At 42.5% G+C, this 22618-nt stretch overlaps 1 protein-coding gene and 1 long non-coding RNA gene across 3 annotated transcripts; one reads left to right on the plus strand and one right to left on the minus strand.

Moving 5' to 3' along the window:
- Nucleotides 1-1754: 1754 nt before the first annotated feature.
- Nucleotides 1755-14553, minus strand: vegfab (vascular endothelial growth factor Ab). 2 transcript variants are annotated; one of them, XM_080491356.1, is made up of 8 exons: nt 13781-14553; nt 11734-11776; nt 10692-10888; nt 9635-9711; nt 7675-7707; nt 5212-5286; nt 3488-3631; nt 1755-2030 (listed from the first exon to the last, which is right to left on the minus strand). In XM_080491356.1, the coding sequence occupies exons 1-8, from the start codon at nt 13832-13834 to the stop codon at nt 2012-2014; spliced, it is 642 nt and encodes a 213-aa protein (XP_080347482.1). In that variant the 5' UTR covers nt 13835-14553; the 3' UTR covers nt 1755-2011. The 2 variants fall into 2 exon arrangements, with proteins under 2 accessions (XP_080347482.1, XP_080347483.1); XM_080491357.1 differs by lacking the exon at nt 5212-5286.
- On the plus strand, nt 14345-22556 carry LOC308126752. The gene is made up of 4 exons (XR_013936458.1): nt 14345-14556; nt 19394-19541; nt 19712-19937; nt 20287-22556. It is a non-coding gene; the product is annotated as an uncharacterized lncRNA (long non-coding RNA).
- Nucleotides 22557-22618: the final 62 nt, after the last annotated feature.

The raw sequence follows: 22618 nt of genomic DNA on the forward strand, positions 1-22618 counted from the left end.
TGTTAGTTTAGCATTTACACCTGAAAGTGAATGCTGAACAGATGTCAAACCACCGCAGGGCACTATAAAATAATGTGACCAAAGTGAGATTAGGGAGCTTTTGATATAAACTGTGTTCTTATGAGAGGAGATGGTCCGACACACATTCCTACCCTATCTTTCACCAAGCTGTTGCTTGAGCCGAGATATCGCTCAGCTTAATAATTGCATAACTGTTTTAACTCGGTCTCAAAGTTTCCATCCTAAACCCCCCCCCCAAAAAAACCTTTCCTGTTTTAAAACCAAATCTTAAAGACGTGCCAAACAAACTTCACTTCACTGAAGTTGCACTAGTTTGAAGTCTTTTTTTTTTTTAACCTATTAAATTCCCTATATAGTCACCGATGAAATTATTGCACACTGCTTCAAAGTGCCATTTTATTCATTAGGCTGAATATCTGCCTCTCTGTCGTTCCTTATGTTCTTGCTTAATTTTCTTTCAGATTATACGACATTCTGTAGATGTCCTTATTAGATGTGTAAATATCAGCTTTCTGCACAACCCCCCCCCCCCCCCCCCCCCCCCCAAAAAAAAAAAACATGGAAAACTGCTGCCTTGTTAAATCTCTGGGAAACACAGCATTCAAAACACAGCAACCTTTTTCTTATTTTATATAAAATCAATATGATTTCAAAATAAATATGCATTACTGTTTTTACATAGACACAGAAAACATGTTAATAGTGAGGAAGAGACAAAGCAAACTAATAAAAAGGGCTCTAAGACTGATGGCAGAAACAATGCAGATTGTTATCCAAATTTAAAATAGTGATGGTGGTGGCGATGTGGTAGTGTACAGTATGTCGAGCTGCTAGCAGTAGTTTATTCGTATTTGCATCTTGCACAACGGACAAAACACAGGTCCGCTACTTATTTAAATACTTAAATACAGCCTACTAACACCCATACACAGATGTGCACATCAGCAAAAGTGGGTGAAAATACACACACACACACACAGACAGCCACAGACGCACACACACACACACAGACGCACACAAGTTACATTTCTACACAGCACCCACACCCTTTGATGAGAGGGGTTAAAAAAGAGGAGATGTCATTAGTACGTCAGTACTAATGATCCATTTAGGGAATGTCAACAAATTAGATGTTTTTTTTCTTGTTTTTTTGTTTGTTTCATAGAAAAGCACAGAGAGCCTCCATGCTGAGAGGAGCCATCAGTGACCTTACACATCGGGGGACTACAGGACAGCCACAGGTACATAACACTGCATACATAAATAGACCAAATTAAATATGGGTATATTGGCTATATTGATGACCAGTATCCCTTTAATAGTATATGGCACTCCGGAGCTTCCTCTGATTGCGGTCGTGACACAGAGTCAGTCCACATCTGTCCTGAAATGTCCTCAGAGGAAAGGAGACGACATCACTGGGTGACAGGCTCCAAATGTCCATCGACTGTCCCCGTTGTCCTGCTGTCCTCGCCCAGAAACAGTTCATCCATCATTTTTTTTGAAAGGAGAGTACACCCATGTCCTCTTCAGGCTCACCCGCTGTTTTAGCAGTTAAATATAGCTCAGATTTGAGAGGTTTTGCATGTTATGATTGACACACAACCACAGTACACTCTTATCCAGTGAAGTAATTGCATACATACATTGACAATAAGACTACACCTGCATTGCAAGCCTGTTAGAAATGCAAAACCACATGGCGGCTATTTTGCTTTTAGTCAAATGATGGGTTTAGTTATTTGTATCTGTAGCAGCATAACAACTCTGTACTCTTTTTTTTTTTTTTTTTTTTTTTGTCATGGTCTATATACACACAGATTTACAGTGGGAGGAAACTTCAGTCTTTCTTTTTGTTCTCTCTCAGTCAGTCCAAGGGGAATGCTTTCCACAGAAAAGAAGAGCTTACGGTTCAAAGGTCAAAGTGCTGTGCTGTGAAAATATCTCTACAATAGTTCTTCATCTTGTACATCTGGTGCTCCCACCTCTCTCATCTTGGCTTGTCACATCTAGATGAGAAGAACAGAAAAATTGGTATTTAGTGCAGTAGGTCTCCATCTGATTGGCCAAATATGTTGTACTGTACATACTATATATTAATGTACAGTGCATGGAAACGTAAGTTATTGCAGCTTCGTTGGTCTTCTTCCATGTGTAACAATAGAATTGAAATGTATTGAAAAGCACTAATACAGGCAGCATTCAACCTCCATAGAAAGGGAATCAGGATCAGACTCCATAGCTGCTCAATCTTCCACTGTTTACAAGCTATTTGCTAACTGGGTCAGTCTGTTCCTTTGTACGAGGCAGGTAAAAGTACAGAGGATTTTTTTTTTCTTGTTTTTTTCCTGAAACACTAGTCTTCTGTGGTTGCGCTGATAAGATTGTTAGCGCGAAACAAAACATGAGCTAAAAGACATTAAAATGCACAATATGAACCACAGGTTTGATTCTTTGTCCTTTGTCAGTCTGATGTTAATGACATATTGGTTAAAATACAAAAAAAAAATTGTTTTGGTTACTTTTTTATTTCTTGAAGAAGTATTGAAAGTTTGCAATTTTATTAAAACCACTTGTGATCTGTTTTTTTTTTTTTTTTTTTTATCAGAATTGCCATTGAGTTGATTTACACCAAATAACCTCACATCTAGCCCACTTTTATGAACGTCGTCTTCTGGAAACCTTAACTGAACTTCTATCCTTCTGGGATCCAGCCCATTGACTTGTGACCTCTGTAGGGAACCTGTATCCACAGACATCTCTCCATATTACTTTAAAATACAACAGGAAGTGGTAGAGTAGACCAAACAGGGAATCCTTGACTTCAATGATAAATATTGTTGTATGGGAATGGCTGGAAACCGAACTCAAACGCAGCTATAGAAACTTCAATATCTCTTTCTCAGCTCACCTCAGTGTGTGTGGGTGTGTGCATGTTTAAGATTCACATTCTGCATCATTGTAATGTGTTTCTTCCATGACACCCACAAACACGTCCTTCACTTTTTATAGTTTTTGTCTGTGCAGTCTAAAAATGTCCATGCTTTTTCTTTTTTCTTTTTTATGTTCAGACCTCACCACTGGGCCAGCCTCAGTTTGCAGAGGCGTTGTTACGCAAGTATTTTTGGCTTTGAGAGACATCGGAATTCTTGGACACTAGTCGGAACGTTCAGATTTGTAGTGGTTTATTGTGGTTTTCCAGTGAATATGTTATCAATTTGGAGCAGAAGACATACAAAGATTTATTAGTAAAAGAAACGAGGGGAGAAAGGGGCCGTGACGGCAGTCTCCTGTGTGACACTGGATATACGTACTGTATGCTCAGTGATCAAACTGTTAACAAGCTACATTATGATGAGCTTTGAGTTAGTTGTGTTATTACAAGTGCAACTAAGGGGTTTAAACTGCAAACTCAAATTATTTTTGGCACCAAAACCAGTTTGTCAGATCTACCAGCAGCACTTACTTGCAGGTCCTTTCGTTGAGCTCGAGCAGGCGTTCTTTACAGTATTCGTCTGTGTGTTTGCACGAGCACCGGCAGGTCGCCGGATCCTGTACAAACAAACGCTTTCTCCTCTCTGAGCAGTGATCACAACATGGCTCACAAACACTGGACAGACAGAGAGACAGACAGAGATGGGAGGAAGAGGGAGAGGCGGATTATCACAGTGTACTATTGCCATCCATAAGCAAGGTCGACCTCAGGTCAGCCCTTTGATATGCTGCGGTTTGCTTCTCCGAGCCACTGCCAAGCTGCCCTGCATGTGACACTTGGGTTGTATTGCACATGGGTTTGCACAAAAATTCAAGCAGTAAAATTACCCGCCACACACACCCCCCGTCCCTCCCTTCTCGATTGGAGAACTCGCAAATGTCCTGTATGCGTTAGACATGCAGTGAATGAAGCTTTTGACCAGTTCATGCAAAACAAAGCAGCATATAGTGGCATTGAACTACACACGCTCTGCTTTCACTCCTACAAACAGCCAGCGCTTGATAAAGAAGACTCGAGGGTCTGTTTGGTGCACCGTAAAGAAAAACTTCATTTTATTGAGTGAAAACTGAAGACTACGTTTCCCCACAGAGAGACATGAGATTAAAAACATGGTTGGAAGATGGTCTAAATTACATTTCTTAGCAGAGACGAAGGCTACGATACTCCACTGACATCTCGAAATACAAATTACAAATGTACATACAGTCAGGAATCTGTTCACAGTATGAGCACTGAAGAAACATGAGATCATCTTCATATTAGTGTTGATCAAATGATTCTTTTCTCTCTCTCATGGTTTCAGAGACAAGAGTAGGCAAACAAAGAAACAAAAACAGTACTTGCTAAACAAAAGCAATAGATAGCCATCACTTTTTCTCTTCACATTACAAAATAAGTACCAGCATTAGGCACAAGACATCAAAAAACCAGTTTGTAAAGATGAAAAGAACAAAAAAGGGGAGAGGGAGACGGGTACGAGACACAGCAAAGCGGCACAGACTCAACACTGAACACAGGAGCGTGATTACGATCCTGCTGATCCCAGCACAGATACCAGAAGAGTACAAGACAGTCTGCAATGCCATGCTGGTGGATCTGTGATCTGCTACAGGAGAAGGTTCAGGTTGCACTCTGGAGCTGATTTAAAGTCAGTATTTTCCAGCTGAACATGCCCATTATAAATCACGAAAGTAGATACCGGACATGATGTTAGAAGCAAGTCGAACCTCAGGTTTCTACCGTGTCTTATCTTTAACATTGCTGTATCTCATCCCACACATTGGTCCAGGCTTATCCATAGAGAGCCACATTCTTCGAAACATTGTGCTGGTTAGCTTGGGACAAGATTAAATGGAGATTTCAAGGTTTTGAGATGGGTTATGGTTCGTTTCTTGCGAGGTAGGATATGATCATGTCTGCTGTACTTCCCCGGTTATCAGTGTTATGTAAAGTTTTGCTTGAAGCGACGTTTCCACAACAGGTTAAGAAACAGGGCAGCGGGGACACGGAAGAGCATTGCTGACGAGACATAGTTAGGACATTACATGGGAAGCAGCATGCTAATTGGTGTGGCTGACGGGCAAAATTGAATGGTACACGTTTAAAAGGGGCAAAAAAGCTCCTCCCAAATAAGCTTGACTATGAGAAGCGCAACACTCAGGTGCAGGTAGGTGGAGAAGGCGGAGCTGACATACGCATCGTGAATTGTTTTGTCACGGTTTTTCTTTCGTTTTCTCTTTTGGCCTTTGCCCTTGCCTTTCCTGGATTTTCTGCAAGAGAGACAGGACAACAACGCAGAGAGATTCCTGAGAGATGGACTCATGTGTTCAGATCTGAAACTGGTGTAAATTATTTGACAGGTTGTTTTTTTTTTTTAATCATGTGGATAAGTCAAAGAACCAAGCACATAATCACTTTTCTGACAGTTTATTGCCGTTTGTCGCAAATTGCTTCCAACCAACTTGCTTGGAACTTATATCTTACATATTTTAAATCAGACAATCAGTGTCTGAAGACTTCACCTCAGTTAGGGGACGATGCCAATCTAAACTCTCGAAAAAGCCGACTCAACGAACATGATCTTTTTCGAAGGTGACGCAATTGAAATGTATTCTGCTTTGTGAAGACGCATCTAAAATGCTATGTCGTCTCCTATAAAGTCTGTAGTTTATGCATGTGATTAAAAAATAAAAAATAAAAAATCTCATGTTTTGTGAAAAGGTCTATCTATTGTCCATCTTGCCTTCAAAAGACATGAAGTTCAACGACCCTGCAGAGAGAGAAAGCAGGTGACGATTTGAGAAAACCTCATGTCGGGTAGAAATTTGGGCAGTCACAAGGACAATATGCTCAGACTGCATCTTTCAGAATATGTAGGTCAGCTCTTTTGCGCTGATTCAATGTGTTTCCGACCACGACACAATAAGAGCGCACCGGTGTGTGATTACGAAGCGTGCACGTGGTTTCCCAGGTGCAGGGTGGATTTTAGTGAACATTTTGCCATGTCTTACATTACAACATTTTGGAAAAAATTTAAAATAAATCAATGATTATGTTTCTCTCTCCACATTTATATTCACAATACAATCATATATTTGTCTCTTATTTTGTTAATGGCCATTCCTTTTCTCTAATAAAGTGACTGCACCTTTGAGCTCATTTCACTTCTCGCTACTCCATTATTCAGTCGTACATTTTTTTCATTTATTCACCAATGTCTCGCTCTTCAAAACCAAATTATTGCAGACGGATGTTATTTTGCCTTTGATAGAACGTACCCTCTGAGTTTACAGCCATGCTCGCAGCTCTGGGAGGTTTTACTTCAGCACAGAAGTGCCTCGAAGTTTTGTTATACAGCAAATGTTGAGCGATAAATACAACTGAATCTAGAAGGTTTGTTAGTTTTGCTAATTTTCAGTCATGCGTTGATGATGCTGCTAAATGGAAAGTTAAGGAATCAAACCGATGCAAATCATCTGCAGATCATGATTCGATCCAGGGTTTGAATACCTACCCTTTAACTGAGGGCACCTCTGTCTGTCTGTCCTATCTTTTTCTCTCCTTCTGTCCCCTAACCGGAACAGCAGAAAACTGCCACCTCTGACTCTGGTTCTGCAATGGTTTCTTGTAACACCATTCTACAATGTTCTTTTAAATAAAGAGATAAATAAATGGCTGTTGTGTAAGAACAATTTTACTATTTTTAAGTGACAATGGAGTTTCCCTGTGGATGCTGACAGGCGACTAGTTGCGCAACCTCTTAGATGACTCTCTGACGATAAAAGGAAAATGCGTCAAGCATCAGAAACAGAAGTTGAATGACCTGAAGACCATTACTTTGTCGAAGCAAAACAACAAAGCCGGACTCATAAACAGTTATGGCAGGGTTAAAGAGACAGTCTTAAAGCTACCCTACATATATATATATATATATATATATATATGACGGACAACCTGGCATAAAACCAAAAACACAAACCTACTGCAACCCGGCAGTGGAAAAATATTAACAGCTATTCACAGAAAGAAGATTAAAGCATTTTAGTGACCCTTAGCACACTGACATCTGTAGCCCGTGAAGGGAGGATCACTCGAGAAAGGATCATAAACACAAAAGTTTAACGTCTTCAAAAACACTGTTATCTATATCATAGCAGGCAGAAACAGAAGTAATAGACGTTAAGTGGGATGTAAACGTTAAAGCAGGGCGGGGAGGAATGTAAAGGGGAGGAAACGTGTAAAGGACAGGTGTGGAAAGGCCATGGCCCTCAACAAATGTCACTATTTCACTTTAGTGAGATTAATTGACATTGTCCATGTTTATCACCTTACAGCTGCAGAATAATTTGTGCACACTATAAGATGTTCTCATGTGGCCTTTCCGCTGTTGTTTTAATGAAATATTGCTATTCGTGGCGTGTTTTAGTGTGCATGTTTGTTTTATCTGTGTGAGAGAAAGAGGAGAGATTAAAGGGAAGCAAATCAGTTTAAAAGAGCCTATAGTATAATGTCGTAAAGGCTGGGAAGTGCAGATGACTGAGAGTGAGTTTTTTTTTTTCTTTTTCTTTACAAAGCAAAACAGGAAAAGATCAAATCTCATGTGCCCATTGTTTCCCTCCAAATACCCAATTCCCATGCAGAAAGAAGGCTGTACTCACTTTTCTTTCTGTTCTTTCACTTCTTTCTTTAACCTGAAAGGCAGGAACACAACAACAAATTAGATCACGGCGTGGGATTGTTCCTGGTAAACAGATATATAGATATATCGAGACCATAAGACTCCATCAGCATGTGGTTGCACATGTCGGTCTTCTCAAATCGCCGTACGGCATCCACCTTACTATAAACTGTGATAAAAGGGACTTTCACTTTCAAATACCTCGCTAAGTAAGGGAAACCACTGAGTTGGGACGCGCGCACACACACACACACACACACACGCATACACACACACGCACACGCACACAGGGTCTGATTCATGTCCATGTGACAACGCTTGCTGATAACAGTGTGAAGCAATAAATTCATTGGCACAGAGTTGTGGCAAGAGTTTAGCCAAAAGTGTTAGGAAACAATGTTTCCTTACAGGAGGTCACGGACTCGCAGCCAATTTTCTCCTGGACGGACTGATGAAACAACGCCACCAGAATACGTCTGAGTATCTACTTCATACGTCCATTATCTGACACACGGAGATCTCTTTGAGGTCCACTAGTCTTAGGTGGTACTCAATATCGCCATGGCCCACTGCAAAGCTATTACTGTTTGAACAAAGTACAAATTATTAAATCTACGATGCTTTAAGCTTTTCATGAAAACAATTAAAGTTTTAAGATCATTTAAAAGCTATACAATGAAGCAAATAGTTTGTTGTGTTCAGGCTGCTGATGAGGGCTTCTATTGATATTTTTCATGTAATTATCTGTGTCTAGTGTTCACTCTGCATCATGAAATTATCTATCGAAGTCAAAAATTCTAAACTACGTTGAATGGACTGATAAAAGCCTTTAAAAATAGTTTACAGGTGTCCTAAAGATTTATGGCTACAACCACACGGTGACATATTGTGTCATCACTGCAGTAAGTCAGCAGTAAGTTCAGCATGAAACCTCCGCTGGGTCAGAGGTTTGACGGGGCAACGGGAGAGGCCTCATTCCAGTAAAACTTTTAAAAGTTGGGAGCAGCGATCTCAAACGGGCAACGCAAAGTGACGGCGGTGCCACTCGGCCCCGAGCCACAATGGCAAAGTTTGTTTTCTCTTTTGATTTGACTGAAACGTGGGAGGAGGATGCATGTCTGTTCAGTCATGTCACACAACTCAAAAAAGCTGCTTTCATATTAACTGTGAATAAGGAAAAAAAAAGTGTAGATTTATGAGGAAACTAGATGGGCTCAAAGAAATGGACTGTGTGTGTATATGATGATGATGATGACGATGATCATGACACTTGTTTTGGTTTTAGGCACAATCTAATTCTGCAGTTTTTTTAGTGACTGAAAGCTCAGTGACTGAAACTATCAAGCTTGTAACCAATATGAGACCGAAAATAATTTAAGAACAAACTGTAACAGGAGTTAATCACGAACAGAAGAGACACAAATTAGCACATGATGGATAAATCAGTACCCACTGATCCTTTATGTATAAAAATAGGATGAAGAAAAAGACAAAAAAATCACCCCATCTCTACAAGAGGCCGTACGAAAAATGCACCAGACTTATCTCAGCCAGCTAAGGCGATCCCTACATATTTCCAGAGATGTTCCCTGTATGTCGCTGGAGGAAAAAAAACAACTGAATATCAGGGTCCTGCATTTTCCAACAAATGTATCTGCTTCACCTAAGTGCTGCGATGGAATGAGGATAAATTTAAACAACATGGAGGGCGTCTGCCGCGATGCGTCTGAACCTGCTCCAGCCTCGATACCATCGCCTTGAGTGAATGAAGTGAAAGATAAAATATAGTTTTACCTGATATGCATCCGCTGAATGTGTCGGGGGGCAAACTCTAAACAATAACTTCACATGGCTTGCTTGGCCAGCCTCTGCTCTGCTACACAATGGAGCAATGATTTGTAGTGGTGCGTGCGTGTGCATGTGCGTTCAGGGTTTCTTACCTACACTCGCATGCGCTGTGTTCTGTGAAGCTCATGAAAATGTCATTCTGTTGCCTTTGGGGTTTTATTCTTTTTATCTGCAACAAAAAGAAGAGAGATTGTTACCAGTCAGTCAATGCGTTCGATGTACAAAAGGCAGATACATATTAATCCCAAAGTAGACAGGCCAGGCTCAGTGGAAGGTCAGATCTTTCAAATATGTTAATGTGTAAACTTCCAGATAGAATCCAAAGTTCTGTTTTTTTGGTATTTACACGAGAGGAAGACAAATCTACTTTACGGCTAAAGCGTAAACACCTATGTGTCAAACTTTAGATAATGTAGGAGTTTCTGAAAAGCTCTGTGATTTTCTGCTCTGCCCGTTGCATGATTAGACGGCTCCAGAGTGTCCAGCCAATCAAGAGCTGGGCGGTACCAAGTCTTGATAGGCCGAAAACCTACTACTTTAGTTCAGCATGTGAAGGTAGTGAGGAGCGAGATGGAAAATAACAAGGATCGCTTCGTCGTAAGATGCTAAATGTGAAATGCTTCAAGTCGCAGACTTGTTGAATGCTTCGTGCTTTGATATTGAACCGAAATTAAAAATGTTTACCACATTTTCGAATGAAAGAAGCGGCAACGAAAAGAGAGATAAATGCAGTCTCGAAAAGCAGAAGTTTGCTTTTTCAAAAAAGATTTCACCTGTAAAGGTGGTAAGGAGATATATGCAAAGCTTGTCATTTGGGGAAAAGGTGACAATGAAAACTGAGCTCTTCATTTGAGGACATGGTTCCTTTTAGCCTAAAGGTCGCACCTAAGCAGGCTTTCAGCAATGTGTACTTGGACCGATTTGAAGGGCTTCTATGCCAAGTCCTTTGAAAGCTCTGCGCCACTCAGAAGGGACACTTAAGCGGCCTGTGCGGCCTGTGCGGCCTGCCCGCGTGACATTTGACCAAAAATAATTCTTTTAAAATACACGGACATTGTCTGGCTGAATAAAGAGTTTCAAATTATCGACCAGTCTAGGGAACAAATCACCCGAGGGTTCAATGTTCCTGCCGCAAACAGCGCTTCTGACCTCCATCGTAATGTTATAGCTGGACGTTGGCATGCACTGCAGCATCTCGTCATTGCAGCAGCCGGCGCAGCGCGTCAGCACCACGCAGGAAGGGATGAAGATGTGTTCCACCTCCTCCGGATACTCCTGTAGAATTTCTACCAGCAGCTCTCGAGGCTTACACAAACTCTTGTTGTAGACCTCCATTAAAGGGATCACTGTGTGACAGAAGGACATTGGACCAGATTAGAAAAAAACGCACCGTAACCCGCCAAGCTGTCAAGAAACAAAACAGAGTTGTACATGCACATTTTCACTTCTAGTTCTGGATTAGCTTGTATAAGTCTGCCTTCTGATTACATGCTTAAATTCCCACTGTGATTATCAACTACTCTTTCTATACATCCACATTCGCCCCGTCAGCTGTGTCACCCCACTGTTGCAATTCTGCTTGAACAGAGTCTTACAATAAGTGCTTCCCCTCACTTAGCCTTTGCTGGAGTTCTGCTCTTGAGAAAGATATTAGCACACAGACTAACAACACCTCCCAAACATCACTCAAAGCCTTTAGAGAGCCTAAAACAATCCCAGACGGACGGGCCTCTGGGACGCCAAATCAAACATACCAGGCCTGAACAATATCACCTAGTGCAGCTTCTGATTGTCCAAATTAGATTGGCCAATGCTGAGGTTGTGCAAAAATGAAATTGTAGGCCAAGAGGGTGACATTCCTTTCTATAAAAGGGGTCTGGTCACCATAACATTCCCCCAGCTAAACCTCAATGAAAAGGAATGCTGCTCAGGGTGAACATGTCCAACGAATGAGATTTAAGGGTGAAACTGGTTTCGTGTACTGGGAAAAAAAGAAGAAGAAAAAAAGAGTGAGGGTATTCTGAAGGGGTTAAATCTCTGCAGGGTCAAGCTCCAATGTTGCCCACTAGGAGGCGATAATTTTCCTTTAATGTCAAGGTGAAATTTGAACCAGCCATTTCTGTTTTGGCTGCAGGCCAACCAGGGAGCCCAAGGCAGACTGTATTCCCACGGTGCCCTGTGGGACACCTACCGTCATGTGGACCTCTTTCTGTTTCCTTAGGTATGTGGGCACTCTAGAAGAAGAGGGGGGGGGGGGGGGGGGGGGGGAGAAGCATGCCATTAGTTACAGTAGATTGTGCAAGAACTTTTTTTTTTTTTTCTTTTTTTTTTTTAAGACCCTGGCAATGCCCTTTACTTATCCACAGTTGTGCAAAAGATATGTTTGCATTTTGACAATACTGTTGACCACTGCCACAATATGAAAACCCACACTAAGCATCTAATCTCGGGTTGGCTGACGCAGCAGTGTGGTGGACAATAACAGTCAAATCTTCATACTCCTCTTGTAATAGCTTTCAAGAGTCTGATCTCTATCACACTCCCAAGAAATGCTATTGAATGGAAAATAGTTCAGCTGTTATAGACATAACTTGTTTAAAGCGTGTCTATTATCCTCGTTATCACGTTCTGTATTAAAAAAAAAAAAAAAAAAAAAAAAAAGCTAATATATGATTGGAAAGTTCCTATAAAACTGAAATATAAAGTACCACATCAAAATCTTGTAAGCCTAAAACAAACGCTGTGTTGGTTTTTTTGTTCCTGGAACGTGCGCCTCCTCCGCCACTAGGCAACCCGGTATAATCACCGCCGCTATTAAACCCGGTAAAAGCTCCCAGCCTGTTACTTTCCCTCACAGGGGGTAGCTGTCAGAGCCGGCCCTGTAGCTGTCACCACACCAGTCGAGCCACAAAGGATTTTTTTTTTTTTTTTTGGCAACTTTCCCCTCGTTACGCACCGCGGTTTTTCACGCACGTACGCACGCGGAGCGGCGCTCACTGTTGCGTTTCCACATGGGAGCGCGCGCGCGCGCGACTCGCGCAATATCTGGACGGTGTTGCATGAGATCCTGCTCCTGCGGGAAACGGCACAAGAGAGGGAGCCTGCGTCCAGAGGAGAGCTCAGAAACTCAACTCGATTCTTTAATGAAAAGTTTAAAAAAAAGAAAATGGCTGGGTGCTGCTGTGTAGTCTCCTCCCCCTTTTTGGTGGCGTGAGAGGGGACCGAGAGACCCCAGGCTCTCTCCAAAACACTCAATACTGTATTATTAATGGCAGGGTGTCAAGCTGCGAACACCGGGTCTTTAAGTAAGTGATGATATGTCGACTGATATTCAGCAGCAAGAGACATCATCCCGACACTTCCCAGCGTCGATTGGCTGAGTTGGCTGTCATTAAAGCCACCACTTGCTTAAATAAACACTTTAGTTGACTTCAGGAAGGGGGTTCGGATCGTATAAGATGCTTCAAAGAAGGACTGTGGCTGCCTAAAACACTAACACTTCATTTAAGGTGACAGCGTTGCGTGGTGGAAATAATCACACAGAAAGTCCAACCATGTTGCGGGAATAATACGCAGCGTCCCTTCTGAGAAGTCTTTTTTTTTTTCCTACCTTGAAACCTTTGCTCGAAGCTATACGGCGCTTGATTAATGATTATTAGGAAAACGATTTACAACGCGCTCTCAAAAAGCCATTAAAATGCTCCACTCCGTCCGAGTAACACAGTGTATGAGTGTTATGTTTTGTTCTGAAAATGAAGGTTGAAGTAAAGTTTTGAACGTGTCCCTCCGCTAATTGAAGCGAGGAGGCGAACCTGCTTTAATGTCCTAATTCAGAATTGAGCCGCTGCGCCTTTAATATCTCCAAGGTGGTTTTGGAGCAGGCCTGAAATCACCCAGCGTCAAACTTCACAACATCTAAATAAATTATATCTAAAAAAAAAAATCCTTACACATGACGCGCTTTTTGCGTAATAATCGCACCAAACACGAGCGTGTGCGTCCAGGTTTATGTGGTGTCAGCTCTGCTGAATGAGCTTTTAAATCTCCCTGAAGCCACGAAACATTTCAGCTTGTTTAAACACGAGCTGTGTGACCTACCAGGGGAAAGACAAGGACAAGCTACACATTAATGACCACTGACTAGATTTCGCAAATGGAGATCGATTCATGCCTTTTTTTTTTGGTCTTTTTTTTTTTTTTACTCTCTGGTCCAGTTTGCTCTCCGTGTATACACTCACCTTGACAGCTGACAGCGTCAAAAATAATAGTGTCAAACTGTCAATAATGTTCATGTTGTTGGAAGTCCAATCCAAATACAGGCGACGTTTTAAAATTCAACAGGCCAATGTGGCGATTTGTTCTCAAACATGAAGTTTAACAAGCAAAACAAAAAAACCCAAAACAAAACAAAACAAAAAAAAAACAAAAACAAGTGGACCGGCTAAAACTTCTCGGAGTAAGGGGCCGGGGGTTGTAACGGCAAATCCATGCTGGTCCCAAGGTTTGGAGCATACAATCCTTTGTGGATTAACTTCCTTCTCAACTGTTGCCAATTATTTTTAAGATATCCAGAAACACGAGAATCCAAGATGCACAACGTCTCACATTGTTCCGCAGCAGACTTTTATTCTCTTGCAAGGGAATAGCAATCCACATTACAATAATCCCATGCTTGTTGAGCCAGTCGTCTCCAAGTGTCTGTCCATTTGAAACTTGCACCCTGCTCCTATGTGCAACTTGACCAGGATGACGTTCAGTTGGGGGGAAAAAAAAAAGAAGAGGGAGGGAAGAAGAAAAAACGCGCTGACAGATGATCGTCCCAACGAAACTTTGTGTGTTGAATTGCTCGGGCTGTTTTAATGTCAGTGCGCACGAAGCGGGTCAGCTCTCTGCGTTAACACAGGACGCGTCCTCCTCGGTCTCTCGGTGTCTCCATACTGTGACCGTGGAAGCGAGCGTCGGACTGGCAGCCGCGGTCCGGGGACGTGGATGATTGGTGGACTATTACAGCAAGGTAGGTGTGTCCTGAGTGGGCTGATATACAGCCGCTGTGCGCACCTCTCCAGTCGCTTTTTCACAAGTGCCGAGTTCAGGAGTGCAGTCTGCTCAAGTCTCTTACAAATTTCCTCTTATGGGAGAAACAAAAGTAGGGAATTTGAGATGTGTTACAACTGATGATGTACTATTTAATTTTTTTTGGGGGGGGGGGGGGGGGTCATTTCCACCATCCACTTGTCATGTTGTTGCTCCAAACGCTCCACCTTGTACGCATTTTCTATTAGTAAACGAGGGTGATTACAGCCTTACCTAATAGTTAATGGCCTAATTTCCACTGCAAATTAAGTTTGATTAATTTAAGTCGGAAATGACTGACGGACGCGCAAATATTACAAACGCCCTCGGATGCGTCTTGTGTGTCCGCTCAATTTCCTTCGCTGTGCTTGTTGCCGAATACGTTTTTATTAAAAAAAAAAAAAAAAAAAAAGGTCAAACGTGTATTTGCTAAGATCCGCGACACACTCTCTCATTTCCAGTTCCAGCTGGTGATACCGGGGCAAACACTTTCCAGTCTCGTGGCTATTCGGGGGGCCGAGCTCCAAATATCCCCCATTTCCATGAAAGAGGAAACCCGTGATGTGTGTGTGTGTGTATGTGTGTGTGTGTGTGTGTGTGTGTGTGTGTGTGTGTGTGTGTGTGTGTGTGTGTGTGTGTGTGTGTGTGTCCGGACACGTAGGCGTGTGACGCCGCCGTCTGTGATGTGCCGCACGCCGCCGGTCAGGAGGTGTTAACGCATCTCCGTCACTGAATGCGCGCCTGCACGCACGCACGCCCGCACGCACCACGCTGCTTTGTGGAAAGTGGGAGTCTGCGCGCGCTTCGTGACTTCCTCCGCGTCGCGTCGGATCATCAGAGAATGGATATTCTGTGTAATGTCCAGCTCAGCAGAAGCCACCTGGTCGGCCGAGGATGACCGCAGGCTCTTTTACCCCCTCAGAGCAACAGCTGAGACAGCACGATATATATGTGTGTGTGTGTATATATATATATATATATATATATATATATATATATATATATATATATATCAAAGTCATTAATAGAAAATTAGAAAGAGGGGAGAGACTGTCCTCTCTGACAGCAGTTTTATCACAGTTGTGTTTCGGTATACATCAGGATGAATAAGATACAGATCATATCTTTTTAACTTAGGAGAGCTAACTTGGAATAACTGTGTGCAACAGCTAAAATCTCCAAATCCCATGTCATTGCTGGAAGTTCCACCTGTAGATCAATATGATCGCTGCTGGAAACTTGAGTCATGTAGATTTATAGCTTTACACAGTCATAATTTTTGATCCTACAGTTTTTTTTTTATTATTTTCTTTTTTTTTTAGAATTTTTTAGTTTCTATTGTTATATTGGAGGGACAATTATCTATCTTTTTTTTTTTTTTTTTTAGGTAAGGGTGCTGCAGACACTGCACCACACCAATCCCCCACGTTGTGATTTGTGTCTATGGCTGGTACATATGAGCTGAGGACAAAAACAGGTTGTGACAAATTCTCTTTTTCTGTGCAGTTTTTTAAAGATATCTAATTGAAAATACAAAGAAAGCAGGTGATGATCGCAAGACCGGCCAAATGAATGTCATTGTCGGGTGTGTGTGTGGGGGCAATAAACAGATAAATGATTGTATTTTTGGAGGGTCCACCTCTCTGAAAGTGAAAGTTAACAAGAAAGAAACCGATTTAATTTCTATCAAAGGCAGATAACATTAACTTATTTAGATGTATTGGAAACTGATGATACTGTACCCTCAGTACTGTAGTTTAGAGTATAGTGAAATAAGTGCATAGCTACTTCAACAAGCATTTAGAGTTTTTGATTGATTGCTGTGGAAATATGACATCCAGTGACATGATTCTAAAGATATATATTCTTAACTTGACTAAGATTAACCCCTAAATAATAGAAAGAATAACACTTGTACAGTATGTACCAACTGTGTTGGCCCAATAAGTACTGGTTGTGAACTTCAAACAGCATCATAGCAATTGTCAGGGTTTTTTTTAGACACTCTTTGAGCCGTCATCTCTATAATCTTTGCACATGATATAATTTGTACTGCCATCACTGCTCTGCCTGATAGCTTCATATAGTGGTGATGCCCTCTCCTGGACCAAAAGCCCACTGCAGCAGAGGAAATCACGTCTACATCCAGATCACCCACGGATTGCTAGACTCTAAGGAAATGGAAAGAACCGATAAGCCTGTAATGACATGAGGTGGCAGCTATGGGCCTGGCGTGCTCGCTACAACTCATGCCGTGTGGGCACATCCAGTGGTTTGAAAGAAACAGAAGAAGAAAAAAAAAAAAAAAAGCTGAGGGAGACACTGAGACTGCACAGTGGAGAGAACCGAGGCATGAGGAAGCATGAAAGCAGAGAAGCAGAGTGAGTGATGTATCCAGAAGAAAGACATCTTTTAGGAAGACGGGGGATTCAGCTGTCGTGTAACTGGAGCAGTGCAGAGAGGAGTTCCTTCGGCCTGCTCCATCGTTAAATTGAAGAAAAACACTTGGGTTCATTAGCAGTGTCACCAATCTCCCGTTTCTGCTGACTCAGAGTGTGTGCGTTCTCCTCTGTGTGTGTGCACACGCACACACACAGAGGAGAACGCACACACTCTGAGTGCGTTCTCCTCTGTGTGTGTGCGTGTGTGTGCACAGACATGAGGGCAAGGTTACAGTGGACGACAGTACATGTGTGTGCATTTGTGCTGACTCCAGGCACACACACACGTATCTAAACACACGCTTTAATGAAAGTTTTTTTTTTTTTCTTTCTCCCTAAAAGTACAATAAACAGTCTCCCCTGCATCGCGCTGCCTGCTGACGCACATTCGCGAGCACTATCGCGCTCGCAGGACACCAGGGTGATTCCTCTCCACGGGGACAGTAAAGTGTGTTCCGATACCTCGGCGCACTCGCCGTGAGCAGCTGCTTCGGTCGGGAAACGAGACGGAAGAATAATTGTTGTGGCTGTTTACAGTGTCGTCGAAAGTCATGTTGTCTTAAACCGGCCTGTGTTTGAACCTTTTTTTCCATCACGCCATGAGCAATCACAGGCTGATTTCATGCAGCGGCACGAGTACTTTTCCATAGACGTCCTAGACGGAGCGGCGGGGCTCGGCTGGAGGTGTGCTGCTTGTCACTTTTATTGAGTAACTAAACACGACTGCTTTGTCTTCTGTGAAGACTTTAGTGCAGAATTATGAGTTTGTTCATTTCTAAAGTGTTGATGTCTCGTCCCCCCCCGTCCCCCCCCCCCCACCCCCCAAAAAACCAAACTGGGATTGATGCATATCTTGTTTAGAGAAATGTTATAATTAAAAAAAAGAAAGAAAGAAAGATTATAACAATTTAAATAAAATTTCAGTTGAAATCTGAAGGATACAAATGTACTTTCTTAATCTATCTTCCTCGTCCACAATGACGGCTAACATTGGGCAAAATCCTAGATACAACCAGGAAACCTTAGCGGGGCTGTTGGTTGATGGTGTCACCAGATGATTCATGCTGCAACACAAACTCATTCAGAGCGGTGAGACGCTGGTTCAGATCCCGGGCTGCTTTAACATTGGACAGGACACGGACAGACTCACATTCACACTTAGTGGTAATTTAGCATCGACAGTTAGTCTCAAAGGCGTGTGTTTATTGTATTTGGAGAAAAAGTCGTGCATGTGCAGGGAAAACAAAAGGTTTACTGAGATCGGATTTCAAACTGGGAATATTTATTTGTGAATATAACCGTTACCGCCTCATGACAAAATCTATAAAAAAATCTTATTATTTATTGATATTATTCATAAATGTCTCACTCTTAGAGCTTTTAAATATGATCCTTCAGATCTTTGTTTTACTGCTTTACCCTTGAATACTTGCACAGTAATTAAAAATGTTTGCCTTCCGGTGCTCCGGACACTATTGAATGGACTTCTTCTGTGGACAGAACAGTGTCTTTGAGTGTGTGTGAGCATGTGCGAATGAAAGTCACATTGTTTAAATGTCTAATGTAACAAGAGGCATTCTATTACCAAAGACCCTAATGGCCGACTGCCACGGCTGCCTCTTTTATCACCTGGCGCCAAATTACACATTCTTTCATTCGGTTCCCTCTCCTCCTTTCCATCTTGTCCACTCCCTTTTTAGTCCCGGACTGAGTGTCTGCCTCTTGGCGAGCGTCCGCGGGAGCATAATCTGCCGCGAAGTTTGTGGAAGGGAGTGATTCGCACTGCAAGGTGCTTCTGTCTGGGTTATCACTGCTGACCTCTCCGCCAACCTTTTATAAATTATTCAGGAACTAACCTTCACTGACTGCCCCGATAATGTGCTCGGATAACATCGGCTGTTTAGCGCCGTGTGACTCGGTGCTTGAGCTCACCGAAGCGCGACTGGATGTCTGCAACAGTGGCGTGCACACGCAAACGGGCCCGTCTCTCAGATTAGGCTTGAGAAGAAAGGCGGAAAAAACGCCGGCAACGTTCTGATACGTGTGATTCACCGAAATGTTGCAGGTACGAGAATGCTGGTGGGAATTTCCCCGCAAAGTCTGTTTCCTATCAGAGAAGACGCCGTTTGGAGCTTCATGTCAGGGCGACCCAATTGTTAACCGGTTGGGACCCTTTTAACGACGGTCGCTGGTTTGTCGAAATCTTCACCGCGCGTCACTCCCGCCTCGCTCGCCTCTCGTTTCCTGTCCGTCTCTTCCATGTGGAGTGGCCGCAACACGCCAAGAAAGTGCATCTCTCCCGTCTTATGAAATGCCATGTTCCCCTTTTGCTCACAGAAGACCGACGACTTCACTCGCAGCTGAGTTCGCTCGCATAAAGTGTCGTGATTGTTGACCCTGCCCAGCTGTGCGGAGCGTGCCGCACAAACGCAGCACACGTCCAGCCAGCCTCCGTTTCCCTTCGTCCTCTCACGAGGATGGGTCGGTAAGTAAAAGCTTTTAGCTCAAGTAAGAGCCACAGTTCAAGTGCTTCAACCAGCTCTTCCTCCTCCCCTCTTGCATGTTCTATTCCTTTTTATTTTTTTATTTTACACGGAGGACAGTATAGCTCACTCCCATCTATTTTTTTTTTTTTCTCCCTCTCTTGTCTTCAAGTTGATCCCCTTCGGTCAGTTCCAGTAAGTGTGTACTTCGCAGTCAGAGAGTTCAAAGAGTTCAGAAGCCAATTTGGTCAGAGGAGAGTGAGAAAAAAAAACAAACCCGAAAAGAAAGAGTGAGAATGAAGAGAATATAACTTCCTTTCACCCGACCAAAGGCTGGCCCTGTCAACATTGATCATGTTCGAATGTGCCGGGACCAGAGCTGTAGGAACGCATATTGAGTAAGTCACAAAACACACACACACACACACACACACACACACACACACACACACACACACACACACACACACAAAAGGCTCATTTATTTCTGCCCACAGGGTATTTTCTCATCCTCAGTCTGAACTTCAGTGTGCAGGCTTTCTTGCAGAGTTTTTTTTTTTTTTTTGAGTGAGTGGAACTGTAGAGGAGATAACCCACAGAGCAGTCTTCATGGGGACGTTGGCCTCAGTCCTCAGTCCTCAGCTCTCTTCCAAATCTTTGTCTTAAATGCTTTAGGACCAAAATGCTTTTTGTCATTGTTATGAGGGCAAGTGCAAATAGTTTCTAAACTCTCATTTTGGGTTTCAGAGTTGTGGGACGGGCCTCATCGGGGTGCAGCCGACAGCTTCAGGGGCACAGCGGGGGAACAATGGAGGTCAGGAGAATGACTTCTCAACATTGCTTTTTCATTTTGTGTTTTTTAGACGAAATCATGATAAAATGGTGAAACTGATGGTTAGTAGAAACATTGTTAACTTCTGATGACACGTTACAAGGACAAATTAAAAGAATGAAATGAGCTTCGGTGCAAAGTTGTAACAGTCACGACCTGATAGTTCATATGACTTGACCACTATGAGAAAAGTTATGTTTTTATGTTGTTTGCAGATCAGAACAGAGCGGCCATTAACAATAACATGACCCAATGTGAAGAACATAAAGAAATCCAGCATTCAACCAAAAAATGACCTCATGGAGTGTACAAACCGTGCGCAGTGTGAGAGTTGGTTGAAGCCCAGTGAGATCTGCATTGCCCTTGCACACTTTTATTTAATTCCTCTGCTCTCTGGATGGCACCCCTGGCGGGCACCACGTAGCAGTTAACAACAAATAGTTGAGGTAGACGTTTGGGTGTGTTGGCTGATGTAACAACACAATGCGAGCCTGAAATCAAAATGCAGAGCAGGTTACTGAGATCCGTTAAGCTCACCTTTCTTTTTTCTTTTTTTTTAACTACACACCCTCAGTTTTCTTTCTTTTTTTTTTTTTTTTTAACAGCTTTGCCTCAAGTCATAAAAAAACTTTTGAACTATTTTTCCACCTGCAGTCCTCCAGCAACTACTACTCCAATCACATGAGGTAATCAGTGTTGATCAGTGGATATTTAAGTCGTGGGACAAGAAACAAAACTTTATATTCACTTTATATTCACGTCCTACTAACCTATTTTTGTAGCTCTATGATCACCACAGTTGGTTAACTATTCTCTGCCCTTGTTCGAACATTGTGGCCTGTTTGTTGATTGTTCGCCAGCTCTTTAGCTATTAAAAGGTCGACTGTGTTTGTCCAGTTTTTGACTCTGCAGTTAGTTCTGTAGGTTTTTCTAAAGTTTATTTTCTGAGAGGGAACTACATAACCTCGAGTGAGTTAGAAGAGTTGGTCATCCTATAATTGTTTCCGACTCCAGTGACCTTTGGCAAAACACAGAAACCGACGTCTCTCCCAATTGTGTGCGAGCTCCTTGCATGAAGGGGCCTGTGATTGTGAGTGTGTGCATGAATGGGTGAATGTGACCGACCATCTAAAACGCTTTGAGAAGCCCAGTGAGGTGAAACGGCAAAACCAAAACGTAACACAAATGCATAAGCTGACTCTAAGGAGCGAATTTTGTTTGTGTTACACGTAGCTAATATTTCAGTTCTTAATGTTCAGGAGACAACTGCCGCCCTGACTAAAGAGAACTAATCGGAGTTGTTGGAAGGAGACGGGAAGCAAACGCTTGTCTTCGTTTGTTGAGCTAAGCAAGACTAATCTCGTTGTTTAACATATCTGCAAGTCACATCCATGACTTTGTCTCGCTGTCTAAACAGTAGAAGAGTGCAATTCCCTATTGAAGCCACAAAGCAAAATCTTATCCGGACCCAAATGTCAAGCCTTTAAATGAATGGTATTTGCTGTAGATGTTTCAAGAGCTTTTATCTCTTGCTGGTACATCTCCCAGGTGTGTTTGGGAACTCCGGGTTTGAGTCACTTTCCTCACACACACACACGCACACTGTCTTATCTGTGTGTATCTTTCATTGTGGGCCTGTCACAACTCTCCCATCCGGCCTGTTGATGGCCACACAGGCGCTCTCATAAGCACAAATACAAACACACGCCGGTTACTTATCAGAACGGCCCATTCCTCACCAACATTGACCTGCGACCTCCGGTTCTGACCTCAGGTTAATTAGGGCATTGTGGAGCTCAGACAAATGGGAGCAGATTTCACACACAAATAGACATTCGACGCTTTAAACCTCTAAATCAAATGGAGTGTCACTAAATACTTCCCACCATGTAAAAAGTGACCATCGTGTGCAATTTGCCAGAATATTCTGTTTCTTGCAAAAGAGCCCGTTTAAAGTTTTCAATCGTAGGAAACTGCTTCTAAGAATGATCAAGTTGCTTGTTTCATGCTAGACTATTGTGTCCAAGAACTTATTATTCCGATAACTGTGATAAATGGTCTTAAAATTGGTTGGTGTTGTTAATGACGGCAGCAATCTTCATATTTTCCATATAGCATGTCCAGCTGTTTGACAGTTTCCCTCATAAACGGTTAAGAATGAATAAAGAATAGAGCTTTTCTCCACGAAACTTTCACCTCGTGTCTACATTAAACTTTTCTATTTTAATGGCCTGCTGTGAGTTTGAG

The sequence above is a fragment of the Lipophrys pholis genome, assembly GCF_963383615.2.
Source record: "Lipophrys pholis genome assembly, chromosome: 21".
In the NCBI taxonomy this organism is placed as follows: domain Eukaryota; kingdom Metazoa; phylum Chordata; class Actinopteri; order Blenniiformes; family Blenniidae; genus Lipophrys; species Lipophrys pholis.

Coding starts and splice junctions, on each gene's coding strand:
- vegfab (XM_080491356.1), bottom strand. CDS start 13,834: ATGAACATTATTGACAGTTTGACACTATTATTTTTGACGCTGTCAGCT. Junction 11,777..13,780: donor TGACGCTGTCAGCTGTCAAG/GTGAGTGTATAC, acceptor CTCTTCTTCTAG/AGTGCCCACATACCTAAGGA. Junction 9,712..10,691: donor GCTATAACATTACGATGGAG/GTCAGAAGCGCT, acceptor TTTTTGTTGCAG/ATAAAAAGAATAAAACCCCA.